The following is a 20,029-nucleotide window of genomic DNA, read 5'->3' on the forward strand; positions in this document are numbered from 1 at the left end:
TGAAATCCCCCATTAGTATGGCTTCTCCTTTGCTACACACATTTCTAATGTCATTGTATAACAGATTATTGTGCTCACCGTCTGAATCTGGCGGTCTATAGCATGCTCCTATTATTATGCCTTTTGAATTTTTGTCCGTTATTCTGACCCATATTGATTCGGTTTTATTTTCTTTGTCCAGGTTTAACACCTGGGTTTCAAGACTGTTTCTTATGTATCGCGCTACCCCTCCTCCTCTTCTGTCCTGCCTGTCTTTCCTATACAGTGTATACCCACAAATATTAAATTCGTCCCCATCACTCTCAGACAACCACGTTTCTGTAACACCTATCACATCATAGTTACCTGTTAGTGCAGTAGCTTCAAGTTCTAGAATTTTGTTTCTGATACTTCTAGCATTTAGATAAATACATTTAATGGTTGTCTTACCTGAGTTGTTGTTCTTGTTTTGATGCGGTCTCCCTTCTGTTTTTTTGTTGATTTCTCCCCCCTTCCTTTCTAGTTTAAATGCTTCCGAACCTGCTCGAGGATCTTTTAGATAGTCATAGCACTTCGATTTAGGCCAAAACAATCTAAAACAGAAATCATTGAAAATATGAACGTGGTTGAACGACGTAGAGTTGAATCTCCATAGTGTAAAACTGAATATAACAATCGAAATTGTGTATTAGCAGCTTTTGTTACTAAATTGTGCTGGTTAGCTTACTATGATAGAAAAGTGAATGCGGAAGGTTATTCATACTTACTTTACTGGATGTGTATACTCGAAAGTCTTCGTGTGCTTGACAGAAGAGAGCTCTACACTTGCCTTTGGCTTGACATAAGGCTGAAAATTAAAATAATCCATTATAATTTATGTTAAATTAGCATTCAAACAAATGTCCAGTTTTTTTTTTTTTTTTTTTTTTATGCGCTGGAAGAAGGGTTTACAGAGGTAAATCGGTAAATCGGTTACACACCCACTGTAAGCCTTTCTTACAGCACATAATAATGTGTAAACCAAGTGAAAATGGAGCCCTTAATGCTGATTCAAATTGATAGATTTAAAGTTCAGCAGAGATATGCAAAAGCAATATCCAATCCAAAACGTTAACAGTAATGCAGATAATAACTTAACTTGTAGGCTACCCTTTATTTAATTTTTCAACAACAAATACAAATTGCCCTGTAGATTCACTGAGCCATGCAATCTCTTCTGGTTAATATAGGCTATGTTTTGTATTCTATATTTTCACCTGTTTAACAAATCCTGATTTTCCTGAAATAACTTAAACTTAATAACGTTAGTACATTTTTCAACGTCAAACTCAAGTGGACCTTGACTTACTGAGATCTGCAATCTCCTTTGGTTCCTATGGGACTCTTTCTGGACAGCCCATGGTCTCCATAACCCATTTGATCTAATGATAATATATTCATTGAGCAGTGAATTCTTCAGGAACTAGTTGAGTTGTGACTGGCCTTCAGACTCCTGAGTTCTATATAGGTCTTGCAGCTGAAGGTTTGAGTTTTTCTTGTTAATCCCTAACACGTCCCCCTATCACAAACTGGTCAGGTGTCAAGATCACACTTCCCCAAATGCGTGTTAACCCCAGTTACAATGGCACATGCCATTCCTCAAGACAAATATTAACCCCAGTTACAATGGCACATGCCATTCCTCAAGACAAATATTTATGAAGTGTGCTGATAAATACATTTTAAAAACTACTTTGTGCTTAACTACATTTTAAATGTTGAGAATAATACAATTTGCTCATGTGTGAATTTAAAAGTAAAGCAACAGATGCATTTTCTCAGCACAGTGTGTTTTAATTTATTCTGTAACTCTCGAAAATCATTTAGTGCAGCCTGCCTGACTGAGACGCACTTAAAAAAGAAGGATTTGCCCCTTGATTCATATATTTTGATATGTTATGATCTTATGCACATTAATGATTCCAGAAAAAAAACAACATATTCTGTTTAATCCTTTGATGAGAACCAATAGCTGACCTCTTCTTGCCCCAGCAGTTCCCAGGGTGAAGTGTCATTTCCTTTTGAAAAGGGCAACCATGCTTTACACTTCAGGTTAGGCATCTGAAACTAAAACTTCATCCTGGGGTTTGCTGTGGCAACAAGGGACCAGATACAAGTTCTCAAAAATAATAATAATAATAATAATAATAATAATAATAATAATACATTGATGAATACAATCCTGATCAAGGTTTAATGTATTTACAGTTACATTCGTTTCCACATTATGTTTTCAAACACCATAGCACAGACAAATTGGTACATATTACTAACAAAATAAATCAATTACATATGAATTCAATTTACTTTAACACTCTTTTTTTCGTGTTGGTTTCAAAAGGTCTTCCTGAGGCTGAGAGCTTTAACTTGTACAGTAGATGGGTACACATGAAAAGCACTTAGAAAAACACCTTTTATTTGAATTTACATGTGAATTAGATTATTATACGGTATGTTGTTATGTTATGGTTTTGGGTCCATTGATTTAATTGGTAGCCATGTACGACCTCGTTCAAATTGAGTCGATTTTGTCTTAAAACTTCACGGTTACTCCTTTGAAAATCAGACTTCATCCTGGGAATATTATTGATACACAACTGGCAGCATATACATATTTTTGTTATATTGTTTCCCTTACAAAGACTTTTAATATTTAAAAAAGTGTAAAAATGAAAGAATTTTGCAGGATATACATACAACGTGTTTCTATGTTGCACAAAATTGGGTTTAATTTTAAAAACTTGAAAACCTCTAAATGTAACTTTCCTAACAATATATAAAATCATAATATGCTTAAAATAACAAATACGCACACTTTACTTGTTTTCTCAAAAGCTGGTCCACTTAACCTTCATAAGGTAACCTGGGGTCCACTCAGACCCCACGGTGCTTTAGTGGGAGTTATTATGTGGATCTAGTGACTTGATTTTTGTTTCCTTTTTGGTAGTTGTCAGGCACCCATCCTGTTACACTATGCAAAGGATAATTCTAGTCCAGGTAGCCTGATTGAATTTCGCAAATTGTTTTAGGTTTGGGGTCCATATGGCATAGTTTATTGGTGGGCCCAACCTTAATATCTCAGGCACTGTAATAGCTAGCCTGGTTCTAGGCTTGTTTGAAAGTACAGATCTGGAGCCTTCCAATGATGTATTGTATGTCCTAAGCAAAACTACAGCAAGCTAAAACTAAGGCTTGAGTCATGCGACATGAGTCAGCTCCTAAGTTTAGTTTGTTGCCTATTACTCTGTCGCTTCACCAGATAGCGTTCTGGTTTCAACATAATTTAAAAGCGCAGGATTTGTGCTTTCTATTGTGCTTTCAAAAGTGTCCTGAGGGCATCAGATGATTTTTAATGGTTAGGTTGTGTCGGGGGCCTCGATGTCTCTAATCTCTCCGTCTCAGATGTCTCTCTCTCTGACCATTTTTTAATCACTACTAATATGAATCTCCTTGCTCCTTCCTCCACTACTGATACTGTTGTCTCCTTCTGTCCTAAGAATCTGCTAAATCCTCTGAAACTCTCAGAAGGTGTCTCTGCACCCCCTCTAACTGGTACTCTCCTGTCCTCAGTTGATGTTACCATGACTCTCTACAACGCCACCCTTACTCATATCATTGACACTTGCACCACTTACAAACATCTGCTATGAGCTGCTGTTACTATTTCATGTATTTTGTTACTATCATGTATTATGCACTTTCCACTGTATTTAATGTATTGTTGCATGTATTATGCACTTCCCACTGTATTTAATGTATTGTTGCATGTATTATGCACTTTCCACTGTATTTAGTGCACTATTTAATGTATTATGCTGCTATAATGTATTATGTACTTTCCACTGTATTTAATGTATTATGCAATGTTTTTTTTATTATTATTGTATATCTTGTATTATGCATTTCTCTGTATTTGAAGTATTATGTATTTACTGCATCTTGTAAAGTGCTTTGTTATGGTGGTCCACCGTGAAAGGCCCTATACAAAATAAAGATTGATTGATTGATTGGAATTGGGTTAGGGTTAGGTTTTAAACTCACTATAATATAAAATATATAATATAATATATATAATATAAAATATTGCAGTAAATAAATATAGCAAAAACGTATCAATAAATATTCTTTAATATAATATAATAATGGATAAATACAATATCCTGGTGTTTATAACTATATCAGAATGTTGTCCCTATCAAATCAAATACAGCACTACCCCTTTTCCACAAACTACACAAACACTAGTTTATTCACTAGTTCACAAACACATCCTACTGTAAAACTTGAAATGTAGGTAACTATAGCTCATTTTTCAATTAGCTACACATTTCATTTTTTTTTTTAAATTGTATTATTTATTTTTTTTAATCATGATTGTAAGTTTTGGTCAGGAGGCTGTTGTACAGCGTTTTTTTTTTTGTTTGTTTTTGTATAGGGAGGTGGGCTAACGAAGGTGGGTTTGTAATCGTTCATGTTTTTCCGAAAGCAGATATAGGTATTTTGTTTAGTTTTTTGTATGCGACAAAAGCAATCAGTTTCATTTAAGCGTAGTATATTGTGATATGATTTGCTTTATATTAATGCAGCAGGTAGATGATCTACAGGCCCATTCACGCATTTAACTGCTGTTTTAATAAATAAATAAATACTAAGTGTGAAGACTGATCGTTCTAATGGGTCCTGTTCACAAAGCTTTCATTCTTGAAGGTTTTTTTTTTTTTTTTTTTTTTCACTTGTTATTCAGTTATAATGGACTGAATTAAGTTTTGTATAGCCTGCTCTTTAAACTTTTGGTGACTGTTGTCACACGGTGAACTGGAATCTTTACATGGTTTAGAGCCAAAGGACATTCTAAATTAGCCTATACTGATCACGTCTAAGCCGGGTGCGATTTCAAAAGAATTGCTGTATAGAGCGACACGTCACGTGGGGAAGCATAATTACCGATAATTGTTACCTGCAGCTCAAACTAATTGTTACGGAGACGTCTTGCATCCAAATTATAAGCTGAAGTGTAATTTGCAACGATGTAACCAAAGTTGACAGCACGTTTAAATGTTCTGGTTTGCACAAGAGCAGAGAAAATCCTGCATAACTTATAAATGAATATAGCCTTGACAATCCCAAACTAAGTTCCATTTCAAAATTAAGCATACATCTTAGCAAACACATTTCTGTGTAAGAAATGCAGTTTATTTTAGCATTGGTAATTTACTTTTTTGTGCGACTAAAGTATTCTAAAACAACACTAACAGTTGTTCGGGAGCATTTGGCTTTACAGTGTCGTTTATATGGGGTGAAATTAATTAACTGTTAATTTAAAAAAAAATACTATTCACTATATTAAAATCAATGTTGTTCCAACTTGTTCCTAACCGTTGTTGCCTAATACACTCGTCTGAGAGAGAAGCGTGCTGGCTAACACCTTGAGAACCTTGTTATAAGCCGAGGAGAAAACAAAAGCGTGCAGAGAAGTGAGCTCGTTTCTACTGTTTTACACTTCATGATAACACCTCGGAAATTAACACTTCACTCTGGGAACTGGAGGACCGCTACAAGCTTAAAAAATAAATACATACATACATACATTTATAGTAGAAGTAAATTATATTTATTCAAAGATACTCGTTTGCAAATATGACCGAGAAACAGCATAGAATACACTGAGGCAAAAAAACCTCTCTTACGTTTTAAGGTAACCCTCATTAGAACTAACACATCTAATCGAGTAAATAACATTACAATTCAATATGAAAAAGTACCTCATGGAAGATATTATTTTAAAATTCGTTCTCTAACCGTAAGCTACGTCAATCAGCAGTCTGAACAGAAGCTTTGAGAATTCTGAACACATGGGACATTTTCACGTTTCACTGTTATTTATTCACTCAATTATATCACTTCTCCTTTGCTCTGTGTTCGCACTCCAGATAATAATGTGAATAGAGGGGGTATAGTTCCTTACTACATAATATATTTTTCAGTTTTTTGAATAGGTAGATTTCAGGTTCAGTTTACTTTAAGTAAACTATTGCTTTTGGGAATAAACTGCGTGTGTGTTTTGAGCTTATTGTGATTATAAATATTGCCTAGAAAGTGTTTATGACAACCTTAAATGGTTTATACGTCATCAAAGGGTATTTAACTTAACTCCCCTCATGTTACAGGGAGATGCATCCAAAAAAGGTAGTATCCAATCTTCTGCTGGATGTTTTTACTTTTATTTCCTAAACATTTTATTTTACAGTGCAGGCAACAGAAAGTTTTTATAGTAAATGCCTGTTTGGAAATTACACCAGGATAGCTGGAGGCAACAATACAGTTTGAAAAAAGGAAATACGCTACCCGATATCTCTAGCAGCACTTGATCATTTCACCTAATTTGCGTTACATACCAAAACAGTTTCAAATATTACCTTTTCATGGAGGTCTATAGTCTTTGAATTGAACTGCACTTTAGGTCCATGTGTTTTTGTAACGTATTATGACATAGGCTGTTGCACGAAAACTTCATTTTACACACAACAAACATAACTTTTACTTAGAAAAAAATACCTGTTAGAGACGCCTGGGTGCTATAGCTGTTACCTTTGGACGGCATGATACATTACCAATCAGAGAGAATAATAGCGTGTGACCCAAAAGTAACTCCTCGTTTCTACTCACGGTTACACCTCTGAAAATAACACGTCACCCTGAGAATTCTGGGGAAAGAAGGGGTCAGCTATAGATTCTCAAGACAGGCGTTTAACTGGACATGCTTGTGGGAATCATCAGTGTGTCTAAGAGTAAGACTATACCACATAAAAACACACAATTCAAATAAATTAGGAAATATGTGAATGAAAAATACATTAATCAACAAATCGGGACCAACGCTTCTTGTTCAATCAGGCAGGTTGCACTCCTTTCATTTTGTATACAGACTTAAGCATCACCAAAAATGACATTTGTGTTAAGAAAATGCATCTGTACTGTGGAATTCAACAGAGAATAATTTAAAATGTACATTCAATTAAAGTCTAAGCTGGGTTTTTTTTTTTTCAGCACGCTTCATAAATATTTGTCTTGTGGAATGCGTCTCTTAGCAGGTGTGACAGACACACAATAGGGAAAGTGTGATCTTGACACCTGTGCAGTTTGTGACACATTGACGTGTCAGATATTTCTAGCAAACACTCAAACGTTCAAGGACGGGGGACGACACCAAAGGAGACTGCATAGTTGTCTTGTTAATTTGTCAACATGGGATAATATAAAAATACTGTTAACCAAAGATATTTTAACATTGACTGTTATTGTAATGTTCATGTTTCAGCTTTACACCAAGCCAGTGGCAATAACAGACCAATCACCGGTCCACAACATGAAGACTGTCAGTATACACATCCAGTGAAGTATGTATGGGAACGAATCTCGTTACTAAGCACTTATCACGCATATTCCTTAAGGCAGTGGTACTAAACTCTGGCCCTCAGGATCTAATCGAGTCCATGTTATTACTCCAAGCAGGTTCTAATGTTGAAGCCGCTAAGAGGCATTTAACTAATTTAGGACCTGGTTGAAATAAAGACCAGGACTGGAGTAGATCTGGAGGGCCAGAGCTGAGTACCACTCCCTTAAGGAATAATGCTATAAGATGTCCCCAGCCAAAAAATGGAAGGCCTACTGCTAAAAAAGAAATAGCCTTTTCACGCTATAGCGCAAAGTGACTAAAAACTATTAAAATAAGCACAAGTTATGGCTTTTGGACATGTGTCCATGCAAAAATGCACGATTATCCAGTCAAAATGTTTAGTACAATATATTTTTTAAATACTGGTAGTAAATCTACAATAGACTACCTCAGTCCCCACATTTCCCACTACATAATGTTATTATACAGGTGTAAGGTTATATATACATTTTAAAAATAGTATGCCACACTTTAAATGTTAAAGAAGTGAGAAATCACTGAAACTCAATCTCTAAACACTCTATGAGTTCCTTGTATTTAATGTAAGCTCTGAATCAATGCAGTGTCAATGAACTCTTAAAATCAAGCTATACATAGGGATACATCTCTGTCGGCATGGTAGCTCGGACAACATCTTGAGGCCAAGATGGGGCTCGAATACCACCTGCCGAGACCTGTGAGTTTACTTACAGCTCTGTTGCACATAATCCATCCTGTGAGACCTGGGAGTTTACTTGCAGTGCCATTGTTGCTGCTGTTGTAGTCTGTACTACTTTTTTGATCAGTTTGTTTTGAATAAATTTACCTGAATACTGTCTAATTACACAGGGGTGCAAATTTGCCAGGGCAACTTCCAGCAGATATCACGGCCTCAAGTTATTGTAGAAAGTTGTGTGAGGTTACATTACATATGGGCTCTTCACTGCTGAAGTCTCATGAGCCCAAGGTATGGCTTTTGGGCATGTTTTGGTCAATTTGATTGTTTTTTTTTTTTTGCATAAGAAGGAGATTTACCCACCAATTTAAGCCGTACCATGGTTTGGCTGACTACTTCCTGGAGTGTGAGGAATGTGTGTTGCATGTGCGCGCTACGTCACAATCTCACGACAATGGAGAGAGAATTGGGAGTTTCTAAACTGCATGGAAGCCCCGCCATAGTTGAATATTTGTTTCTCATATTTCTGGTGTATTAAATGTTCATATCCCCATTGTTTTCTGTTTTAGGTGGTTTTGACCCAAATCGAAGTGCTATGACTATCTGTATCAGGAAACGAAGGCACTGCTGAGAAACTACCCAGTTCAGGCTACAATCTCGTTTTACAAAAAAGAAAATCTATTTATTTAATTAATGTTATTTATGGATATCTATATATAAAGTATTTATGTTACTAAATTATGGATCAGCTATGTCTTACTATGACAGAGATCGAAAGAAGCTTGGTGTTAGATCTCCCTCCCTACCTGTGAGGGTATTAGATAAAGGGAGCAGAATACCCTCCCTTAAAGGCATGACACTTTATTCCCATGGGTAGGTGGAAGTCGGCCGTCTAGAAAAGGAACTGAGCTACAGCATCCGAACTCAATGACCCGAACTGGAAACGGCGTGGCATCTGCGGATTGGAGAAGCGGATGTGCTTATTAACCATGGTGTCATGAGCGAGGGTATAAAAAAGGGCGTAGCAAAGTAATCTGTTCCTTGGTAAATGGTTAGTGTTAAACCTAGAATGAGTCTGTGTTGCTGTATTGTGAAACTGTTGTGTTCACTTCCATCATTTATTGTTTACAGGTGTTTGCCATAAGGCTCTGGACATTGCAGTGATTTTAATAAACACCCTTGCACCTTTTTGTAATTGTGTGATTCTTACCTGCACTGTACCGCACACTCACCCGTATCCACTCGTCACTTTCCCACACTTGCATATAGTTTTTCTAAAGCTTTAAAAGAAAAAGAAAAAAAAAACTTTGTTAAAGAATTGGAGTCTTAATTTTAAAATGTATCAAATCTTTCAGCATTTAGTTTCCCTACTATTATATTTTATTTCTTGTTAATTTAAAAAACAAGAAGGGTATAGTACCCAACTGCAATGTGGCTGTATACCACAGAGATTTGTAGACCTGCAAAATATTTCAGTTCTACCATTATTTTGCTAATTGACTGCATGTCCAGCTAACATGAATCTCAGTTTGACAATATGCAGTGCAGTATAGATAAACTTAGTGTAATGCAACTTTTATCTGATACAAACTATCTAGTACAAAGACATTTCAGTTCCTGTATTACTACAATATCAGGGTCTACTATATATTATTCATCTTTACTGGGATATCTTATTTTCAGACAGTTCAATATATCGTATTATTATTCACTGTTTCTTTATTGATATATGTTATTTATTTGGAACTTGCAGGTGTTACAGGGCAGTACAGGGTTACAATGCAAGCTTAATATTTAAATACAGTATAGTTTACAGTAAGTGCAGATAATATGTATAGTTCTATTACTGAGTACCTATGTTTCATGTATACAAACAGAAAGCCTGTACACAGGTTAGATTTCCATGCATGCATGTTTTCTACCAGAAATCACAGAGTGGATACAACATGATAAATGCTATTAATTACTTGGAGTATGACGTAACTTTGAAACCTCACCCGGTTACTTGTCAGTAAGTACTTTCAGCAAATGAATCAAACTTCAAAGCTCTTATTATAGTACCACAGGTGCAAAGAGACAACAATAGAGTATGCTTGCTTCAGTTAAACAAAACTATGTCTGTTTCGAGACAATTGTGAACCCAAAAGAAGAATTACAATGTATGAAAGTCACAAAGTCTCAAATGTCAACTACTCGGCTGATTCCTTTTTCACACATGCCAGACGCCCGAGGAGGAATAAAACTGGAACGCTTTTCCAGGGACAGATCAAACACATAGGACATGTTGTAGGATATGCTTGACTCAAACGATTCTCATTGTTCTTGTAAGTATTTTAAACCTGTTAGGTCGGTACAGATCCACAAGTAAGTAATGACTTATGAAGAAAAAAACAAACAAAAAAAACGGAACACCATAATGTTATGCTGTATTAGGAAGTTAATGCCCTAATGTATAATATTTGACCAGAATTTGAAAGTAAGAGTCGTTAACAAGAGGATTTCCTGCTTATATGTAATTCCTTTCTCTGGAACCCCTGCGTGGAGGGGGAGTGAGTGTCACCCTTGTAACTATGGAAGACACATACAAAACAACCTGCTATTGCTTTAAGCTATTAAATACTATATATCAAGTTTTAGTACTAATCTACAATGACAGCAGAGGGCGCTATAATATCATGGCTCTCAACCATTTGGCAGGGTGAAACCCTCTTGTGACGATGCGTTCTCTGAACGTCAGGAAAATGCGACAGCAGACGACTGGGAGTGGAAATAGGCTATTAATTTAAAAAAAGGGAAAGAGAAAAGGAAGTTGAATTCTCGTTATTAAGTTTGCTTCAGATGTACATTGAGCCAGTATTTAAAAATGAAATCTTAAGATGTATTTGTAAACACATAAAAAAAAATGACGAGAGAAACATATTGATACATTTCCATTATGATTATTACGAAATAACTTTCGAAATCGCACAGTCTTGACTGGCGCTCCTGACGCTGTGTATTCATATATCATTTTTTTTTGTTTGTTTTTGAATGCCAGTTTTAGCACACAGATGCATTGTTTGCGTTTACCCAGTGGAACATGTAAACACAACGTTAACAGAGCTTCTAGTTTTTAATGTGTCTGTACTAATTTTTTTAAAATTTATACATATATATATTTTTTATTTTACATTTCTGGAGTCTGTTAGTGTTAAAGAAGATAAAAAATGCTGAATATACCATCGCAGTCGTTCCCAGCCCCTGTTTCTCAGCAGAGGGTATCGTCTTCTGTCGGGCGAAGCAAGGTAAGCCAAAAATAATTAAAATGATTGTTATTTAGAGGTAAGTGATCATGTTCCCCTGACTGTAAGCACATACCAGTTCCATTTCTCTGATGGTCAACTCGGAGTTGCCATTCTTTAAACTCAAGTTTACCAGAAAATGATGAACAAATTGCAAAAAGGCCATTTCCTGTTACGGGAGCAAGTGTCAGTCATAACCAGTGACTAATCTTGAAACTCAGCGAGTCACCTAATCTTCATTTATTATTATTATTATTATTATTATTATTATTATATATTATAATATTAATATTAATAATAATAATAATAATAATAATAATAATACATCTTTAATGTGTCACTTAAAGAGTGTTGTGACTGGTGAAATATTTAGTGACAGTCACTGACTGGCAGCAGTTTTTCCTATCGGAAACGCTGCATCATTAAAAATGGTAGTTGCATGGAGCAGTACTGTTGCAAAGCTATGCCTTTGTTTCATGTACACACTGGAACAGGGCTGCTAAATACTAGCTTTCACAAGCTAAACAAAGATTAGTGTGTACCAATTTGGCCAAGCGTTATGACACCACATACTCTTCCATCATTCAGATTCAATAGCATTTCAAAGTAATGTGGAGGATGTGTAATTATTTATCTGGATTAATCTGTGTATTTGGAGTCATTCCCAGAAGATTATATCTGCCCCTCGCCACTATAGTATTATAACAGCTCATATCTTATAGGATGCAATTTTAGAAATTGCCTCTTTTCCCACACGAAGATTATGAAATCAGGGCTTATCCGAATCATTCTTCTTTGGCCACGATACAGAATTCTGGATTCGGTCCAAATATGTATAAAAAAAGTCATAAGAAGTGATTACAGTAAGTATTAATGTAAAGAAAAAAAAACATTGAGGGAACATCTGTTTTAGTATGTCTGCCCCCGCCACTATAGTATTTTAACAGCTCATATCTCACAAACCATTAGAGATGGGGCAGCTTTTCTATAGCCAAGTTACAAAATATGTGTTGTCCAGTAAAAAGTAATTGCTTCTCTGCCACATCGTTTGAACCTCTGGCAATATCAATGATGCAAATGTTTTTCACATCTATTTTATGTAGTAGTGCTAGTTGAGTGTGTGTGTGTGTGTGTGTATATATATATATATATATATATATATATATATATATATATATATATATATATATATATATATAATACAGGAGAGGTAACAGCCTTGTTATTGACTAAATAACTATTAGGCTCCTGTGACTCAAAGGTCTTCACTGACTTTTCCTTAGCTGTAAAAAAAACAATAAACATAATTTTTAATTGTAAGGTCCCATTAAAGCCAGGCCGGAGTTTGATGGACTGGATTCGTCTTACAAAGAGTGGAGCAGACCTAACAGGGCTGAAAGGGAAGTTAATTGAGGTGACAGAGGAAGAGCTTGCCAACCACAACAAGAAGGATGACTGCTGGGTATGCATAAGGGGTGAGTCATTGCCTCGTTAGCTTTGGCCTTTTCCCTTCATGATGGAAATGGAAATTGCATAGCAGCAAGCTCGTTACCAAACAGAACCCTGGTGTTTATCGAAATCGGCAGAATGCCAAATATCGGTTGGTTGTAGCCTAGATTGATTAAAAAAAAAAAAAAAAAAAAAAAAAAAGCATCTAATTGTTTTCCTTCTGCAGTAAACACATCATTTGTTTTTGTGGTTTACTGGCTGGCGCACATTATGAACTGTTATTCAGTTAACAAAGTCAAATCCAAAGTAGTAATATGCATTACAGCATGATCTTTTGTCAGATCTGTTACCTTTGTCAATAAATTAAATGTTCAAAAACAGCATAGAATTATGTATTATTGACATAACATAATGAACTCCTGCCAGTAATTTTCCAGTCGTAACACCAGGTGGCGCAATGGCACTTTAGTTAATTGGCAGAAATCTCTTAAGTTTTGTACGTTTTATTTATTTGTTTATATGCATAGATTTAAGTAGTTCACATTGTTTAAATAAATGGTGTTTGTAGTTTATATGATAAAATAAAACTATTAAAATGTTCTAGGAAAAAAAAAACCTAAAGTCAAGTTGGAGTCTGTTGAATGTATCTTAACACCACAGCTCTGTATTCTCACAGTTCTGAAACATGCTAGCAGTGGGTGTGAGTCTAGTAATCACATTTGTATCATTAAAAGTATGACAAATGGCAACAGGGACATACTAATGGCTAGTTTACAGTACATAGTGGAAATATTAATTCTGTTTAAATCAATTGAATACGCCACATTAGAATACATTGTACAATAATACTTACTCCAGTGCAATTGGCTCAATGATAATTTTCTACATTTTGTTAATTGTAGCAGAACCATTTGTAACAAGAAATGCAAGCCCTTTGAACCCTCAAACTAGACATAAACACCTTGAAAAATTTAAACATATGCTACACATTAAACTGAACTCAAGAATAATGCACTACCAGTTACCTCCATCTTTCTATAAAAAAATAATACTAATTGCAAAGTTATTAAAGTAAATGTAAACTGAACCTGCAGTTCCACGACCCATCGTCAATTAGAACCCGTTACCCTGTCAATCAATATTTGAATCGCACTTTGTCAAAAACGTGCTTTTAGTTTAGTGGATAATACAAAAGACGATCTATTTTTACAGTTTAGCCTATTGTGTGTCTATTTCAATAACAGCAAGTGGTGCAAACACATACTGAAAACGCAGTACAATAAGCGGTGTATTTATTGTATGTAGGCTGCCATTAACACCTATTTGCTCTCTTCAGAACAGCCTTGTTTTTTCTTTTATCAAAGGCTGCATTGATTGTGAGGTATTCTTCCAAACTGTTGTTTGTGTAAATAAATGATATGGGTGTTCACAGCGTGCTGTATACTTTAACCATGGGGAATGTATTATCTATTTCTGTTGTTAATTTACTTCACATGCATTAAGGTCTGTTTTAAAATGTAGACATCACTAGCCAAAATATGAAACAGTAAAGTTTGCATAAAATAGCTAGATATGCTTACAGTATCCCAAAATGTGCATATGATAAACATGCTATGCTTTTTCAATTTTGCTTGTAGTGCAGTCAAATGCATGTAAGATGTGCATGTTGGCCCTCTGCCATGTTTCATCTGCACCAAACTATTGAAAGCTCTTGTCATCATCTTTCATCCAATTTGGGCTGCCATCAGTTCCTTGTAGTCTATAGTCTCCGACCGGACTTCTCACAAAGGTCAAAAGTCACCTATATGATATCTATTGATAGTCCATACGGCCGCCATGATGTTTGTCATTGTCCATCATCTGTGACACTGATAATTTTCACAAAACAATCTGAAACTTGGTTTAAGTTAAGTCTGACCAACAACATTACTTCATTAACTTGAGTACATTTTCTCAAAACAGCCTCAAGCTTGGTAAAGTCAATACAGAATAGGAGTCATATAAAGATGCTTTGCAAATATGGCCCGTGGACCACTTGATATTTTTCATGAATAATATATATTGTAATTGGTTTTTCAATAAACTGCTGTATGTTTCATGTCATACTTCAGTTTTTTGTGTATACAGTACCACAGCCTGTGCACATGATACTGTGTGTTGATAAAAAGAGAGTATTACCTGCACAATATGTCAATAAGGCAGAGAAAGGTAAATTGCAAAAGGGACAAAATACAACAAAAGCAATGTTTTCGAGAAATTTAAGTAACTGTTGTCTACGAAAAGTAACCAACTGGCTAACTAAAAATGTTTCAAAATTTCAGGTCTGGTTTATAATGTGACCCCGTACATGGAATATCACCCTGGAGGAGTTGAGGAGCTCATGAAAGCAGCAGGATCTGATGGCACAGATCTGTTCGATCAGGTGACAATAATGGTTATACATTTCTGATGCTGCGTATGAAGTTTAGAGGCAGTATTCTTTATTCGAGTCATCTCTCACCAGCACTGGGGAAAAAAAAAAGTGGGAAATTAAAATAATTGTCAACAAATGTAAAGTGTTACATGTCGGACACAAGAATATAGAAACCAAATACCAAAATGGGTGGATAAAGCTAGAACAGGCACACCAAGCGAAAGACCTCTTCATCGCTGTCAGCAACCCACATTGCGGGAGAAGCAGTCAAAAAGGCTAATATAATGCTTGAGTATGTAGCCAAAAGTATAGAGTACAAATCCAAGAGGTTACGGTGAGGTTGTATAATGCACTGGTGAGACTGGTGCACTTGGAATACTGTGTCCAGTTCTGGTGACCACAGCGACAAAAGGAAATAGATTGCTGTGTATATACTGTTTCTGTTATATAACTCATTTACAGCTATTGCCTTCATTACAGTGTGTAATGGGTGAGTGAGCTGAAGTTAATGTTATTTTTTTGTTTTTTTTTTGTTTTCCAGGTTCACCGTTGGGTTAATTATGAATCCATGCTGAAAGAGTGTCTGGTTGGCAGAATGGCAGTGAAGCCTGTGTCTGTTGCTAAAGGTAAAATATTCCTCTGGGTAATTTTATACTAAGCCAAGAAAATAAACAGATGATGAGCCTTTTTGATACCATCTTCAATCTGTTTTCATGTTTGTTTGCCTTTTAATTTGGAAGAAAAAAATCAGACAATCTTTCTGCATACTCAAAGCCACTTAGTGTTTTTAACCCATTACTAGGGTGACATTAGCATTAGCCCTGTACGCATGTTGAGGAATCTATGCATGATCGCTTTTATCAGAATTGTTATTAAATAAATACAGTATACAGTAAGCTGCTTTTATTGGCATTTGGACGTGCTACTAAATATATACTGTAACCAATCTGAAGAAGTGCTCCAATAGAAGTGCTGTACTGGGAATTACTGCAACAGTTGTGTATATGCTGAATCAAATTAACTTGAAACTGTACGGTTACAAACATAAGGACTAACGTCCATGTCATACAGCACACCCTCGCTATAACAAACCTGTTTGGGTCCAAGTCTTTTGTTTGTTATATCGAGGTGTTCGTTATAGCGAAAGGACAATCAAAATGAACGGTAAACTGTTGGAGTAAGTTAATGAGATGAGATTGTGACTAAAAGTAGAATTACATGTACCTGTTCTTCTCATGTATGGGGTATTCTGCTTTTTTTTTTGGGGGGGGGGGGGGGGGGGGGGGGGGGGGGGGGGGGGGGGGGTAGATATCACTTCACACAATATCACTCCCACCCATGTGTACACATAATGTGACTGGCGTGGGAGATGACCAGTTGGGTCTGTGTCAGTAGGAAGTTCTCTAGAGAGGGGGCACGACCATAGTGTAATGACACCCACTAGACGAAACTGTACATGTGTATTACACTGACAGCACCCTCTACTGGTCACCCAGACACAGTCATCCTTTCAAGAGATCTTCTGCTGGTAACATTACTGTGGGTGATCTGCTTTGCACTCATTTAGTAAAAGCAGAAGACTGCCACATCTATAACCAATAATTACATTTGTCATATAAGAACATAAGAAAGTTTACAAACAAGAGGAGGCCATTCGGCCCATCTTGTCAGCTTCAACAACATTACTGGGGAGTTGGTTCCAGAGTTGGTTCCAGACACCTCACATTTCTCTGTGTCAAAAAGTGCCTCCTATTTTCTGTTCTGAATGCCCCTTTATCTAATCTCCATTTGTGACCCCTAGACCTTGTTTATTTTTTCAGATTGAAAGTCCCTTGGGTCGACATTGTCAGTGCCTTTTAGAATTTTAAATGCTTGAGTCAGATCGCCACCTAGGCTTCTTTGTTCAAGACTGAATAGATTCAATTCTTTGTCTGTTTGCATATGATATGCCTTTTAAACCCGGAATAATTCTGGTCGGTCGTCTTTGCACTCTTTCTAGAGCAGCAATATCCATTTTGTAGTGAGGTGACCAGAACTGAATACAATATTCTAGATGAGGTCTTACTAATGCATTGTGAAGTTTTAACATTTCTTCCCTTGATTTATATTCAACACTTTTCACTATATACAAGCATCTTGTTGGCCTTTTTTATAGCTTCCACACATTGTCTAGTTTCTGAGTCAACATAAACCCCTAGGTCTTTTTTCATAGATTCTTTCTTCAATTTCAGTATTTCCCAAATGATATTTATAGTGCAAATTTGTATTACCTGCATGCAGTACCTTACACTTTTCTGTATTAAATGTAATTTGTCATGTGCCTGCCCAGTTCTGAATGCTGGCTAGGTCATTATCAATGACCTTTGCTGCTGCAGCGGTGTTTGCCACTATTTAACAAGTTTGCTTACTATACCAGAATCTAAGTCATTAATGTAGATTAGGAATAGCAGAGGACCTAATACTGATCCCTGTGGTACTCCACTGGTTACCACACTCCATTCTGAGGTTTTTCCTCTAATCAGTACTTTCTGTTTTCTACATGTTAACCACTCCCTAATCCATGTGCATGCATTTCCTTGAATCCCTACTGTGTGTAGTTTGAGAATTAATCTTTTATGCAGGATTTTGTCAAACGCTTTCTGGAAATCTAAGTAAACCATGTCATATGCTTTGCAGTTATCCATTGCCAATGTTGCATCCTCAAAAAAATGAAGCAGGTTAGTTAGACATGATCTCCCTTTCAAAACCATGCTGATTGTCTCCCAGGATACTGTTACCATGTAGGTAATTTTCCATTTTGGATCTTATTATAGTTCCCATATGTTTGCATATAATAGAAGTCAGGCTTACTGGTCTGTAGTTACCTGGTTCAGTTTTGTTTCCCTTTTTGTGGATCGGTATTACATTTGCAATTTTCCAGTCTGTCGGTACAACCCCTGTGTCAAGAGACTGCTGCATGATCTTGGTTAGCGGTTTGTAAATAACTTCTTTCATTTCTTTGAGTACTATTGGGAGGATCTCATCCAGCCCAGGGGATTTGTTTATTTTAAGAGCTCCTAGTCCCTTTAACACTTCTACCTCTGTTATGCTAAAGTTATTTAAAACTGGATAGGAACAGGATGACATGTGGGGCATGTTGTCAGTATCCTCCTTTGTAAAAACTTGTGAAAAGTAATCATTTAATATATTTGCTATTTTTTCTCTTCGTCTATGACTTTGCCATTTGTAACCCTTAGACATTTTACCTCCTCTTTGAGTGTTCTCTTGCTATTATAATATTGGAAAAACTTTCTGGAATTGGTTTTAGCCCCCTTAGCATTGGCCTTTTTAACTTTCTTTTTGACTTGTGTTTGCAGTTCCAAGTACTCTTTCTGTGTACTTTGTTCTTGGTCAATTTTAAATGCTCTCTAAAGTGCCTTTTTTTCTCTGAATATTTTTTTAAATTGATCTATTAAACCATTTTGGCAGTTTTGTTTTAGATTCAGATTTTTCTACTTTTGGGATGTAATTGTTTTGCGCCTCTAGTACTATATAAAATAAACAAAAAAAAAAAAGTCATCCTTTTTCTGTGGATGTTTTCTCTATTTTACTCCAATCTACTTCTGTTAGTCTCTGTTTCATACCTTTATAGTTGGCCTTTCTAAAATTGGAAACCTTAGCTTTAGTCATTACTTTTTGGGTTTTAAAAAGCACTTAAAACAGACCATGTTGTGGTCTGAGTTTACCAATGGTTCTCTGTCCCCTGTTTTAGTTATTCTGTGTTCGTTATTTGACAGAATGAGTGGACAAAACAATATGATGCTTGCTACATTTTTAGGTCAAATATTGAACGACGCCAGCTGTGCAAATGAGTTACCTGACATTGTGTAATTAATGAGTAGTTTGGCATTTAGGCACACATGGTTGAATTCTGATTCAAATTCTCTTTTGCTTTCTAACCACTTCTAGGAATATATTTAAACTGCTAATTGTCATCATGGTAGATAGGCACATGAGGAAACCTTACGTGAATAAGAATGATTTTGGAAAGTTAATGCTGTAAAAAAAAAAAGTGGGTAATTGAATTTGTGAAATTTGCTGGCAGACTTAATGCAAATGAGATGCCTATTACTGAAGTAGCAGTTTATTAGTTCAGTGTGTGGGTATAAATTCTGTTTGACTGGCCTGTAAATGGTAATTGTCTTAATGCTAGTCTTCACTGTTGAATGGGGCTAATAACATTTATTGCAGTGTCAGAACATATAATTGTGATTGTGTGTTGTAATAAAGGAAAGACAATTTATCACCAAGTACTGGGTAGTTCAGAAGTTTTTTTTTTTTTTTTTTTTGGTGTTTTGGATATTTCAGGGAGAACCCAGAGACTATAGTAACTACACTGATTTTAGCTTGACCTTAACTTGACCTAATATTGTCTGTCATATTGCGGCCATTTAAATGATTGGTTTACAGATTATAGAGACAAAATGCTTTGAGATACTGGCTTCATCTTCATTACAAATCTTTATTATATGACGTCATCCATGTTTTTGTTGTGATTTCAGAAGTTAAGTCAAGCACAAAAGAACCAAAGACTCTTATAAATGGCAAGTTATCAAAACATTATTACTGTAATAAAACAAAAATTTGCAGCATGCTGTAGTATCAGTTTCAGAAAAATTAAAAGTCTGTGTGATGCATCAGGATGTTAGTTGATATTAGATTACGTCTTCCAGTCATGGTCACAGTGGTGTGCTCATCTGTGGTGTACACTGTTTTTA

At 35.8% G+C, this 20,029-nt stretch overlaps 1 protein-coding gene and 1 long non-coding RNA gene across 4 annotated transcripts in view; one reads left to right on the top strand and one right to left on the bottom strand.

Annotated features, from left to right (window-relative positions):
* Nucleotides 1-460: 460 nt before the first annotated feature.
* LOC121315341 lies at nt 461-9,410 on the bottom strand. Its single transcript, XR_005950249.1, has 3 exons — nt 9,340-9,410; nt 747-826; nt 461-572 (listed from the first exon to the last, which is right to left on the bottom strand). It is a non-coding gene; the product is annotated as an uncharacterized LOC121315341 (long non-coding RNA).
* Nucleotides 9,411-10,878: 1,468 nt separating this feature from the next.
* LOC121316283 (cytochrome b5 reductase 4) overlaps nt 10,879-20,029 on the top strand; it is a 48,051-nt gene continuing 38,900 nt past the window's right edge. For all 3 annotated transcript variants that reach the window (XR_005950371.1, XM_041251264.1, XM_041251265.1), the window contains exons 1-4: nt 10,879-11,413; nt 12,732-12,885; nt 15,181-15,281; nt 15,814-15,898. Coding sequence is in view for 2 of the 3 variants with exons in the window: in XM_041251264.1 (XP_041107198.1) it covers nt 11,336-11,413; nt 12,732-12,885; nt 15,181-15,281; nt 15,814-15,898 (418 nt within the window). In the remaining variant the exon portion in view is untranslated. The remainder of the gene's footprint in view (nt 11,414-12,731; nt 12,886-15,180; nt 15,282-15,813; nt 15,899-20,029) is intronic.

Source organism: Polyodon spathula, chromosome 5 (assembly GCF_017654505.1).
Source record: "Polyodon spathula isolate WHYD16114869_AA chromosome 5, ASM1765450v1, whole genome shotgun sequence".
Lineage (NCBI taxonomy): Eukaryota > Metazoa > Chordata > Actinopteri > Acipenseriformes > Polyodontidae > Polyodon > Polyodon spathula.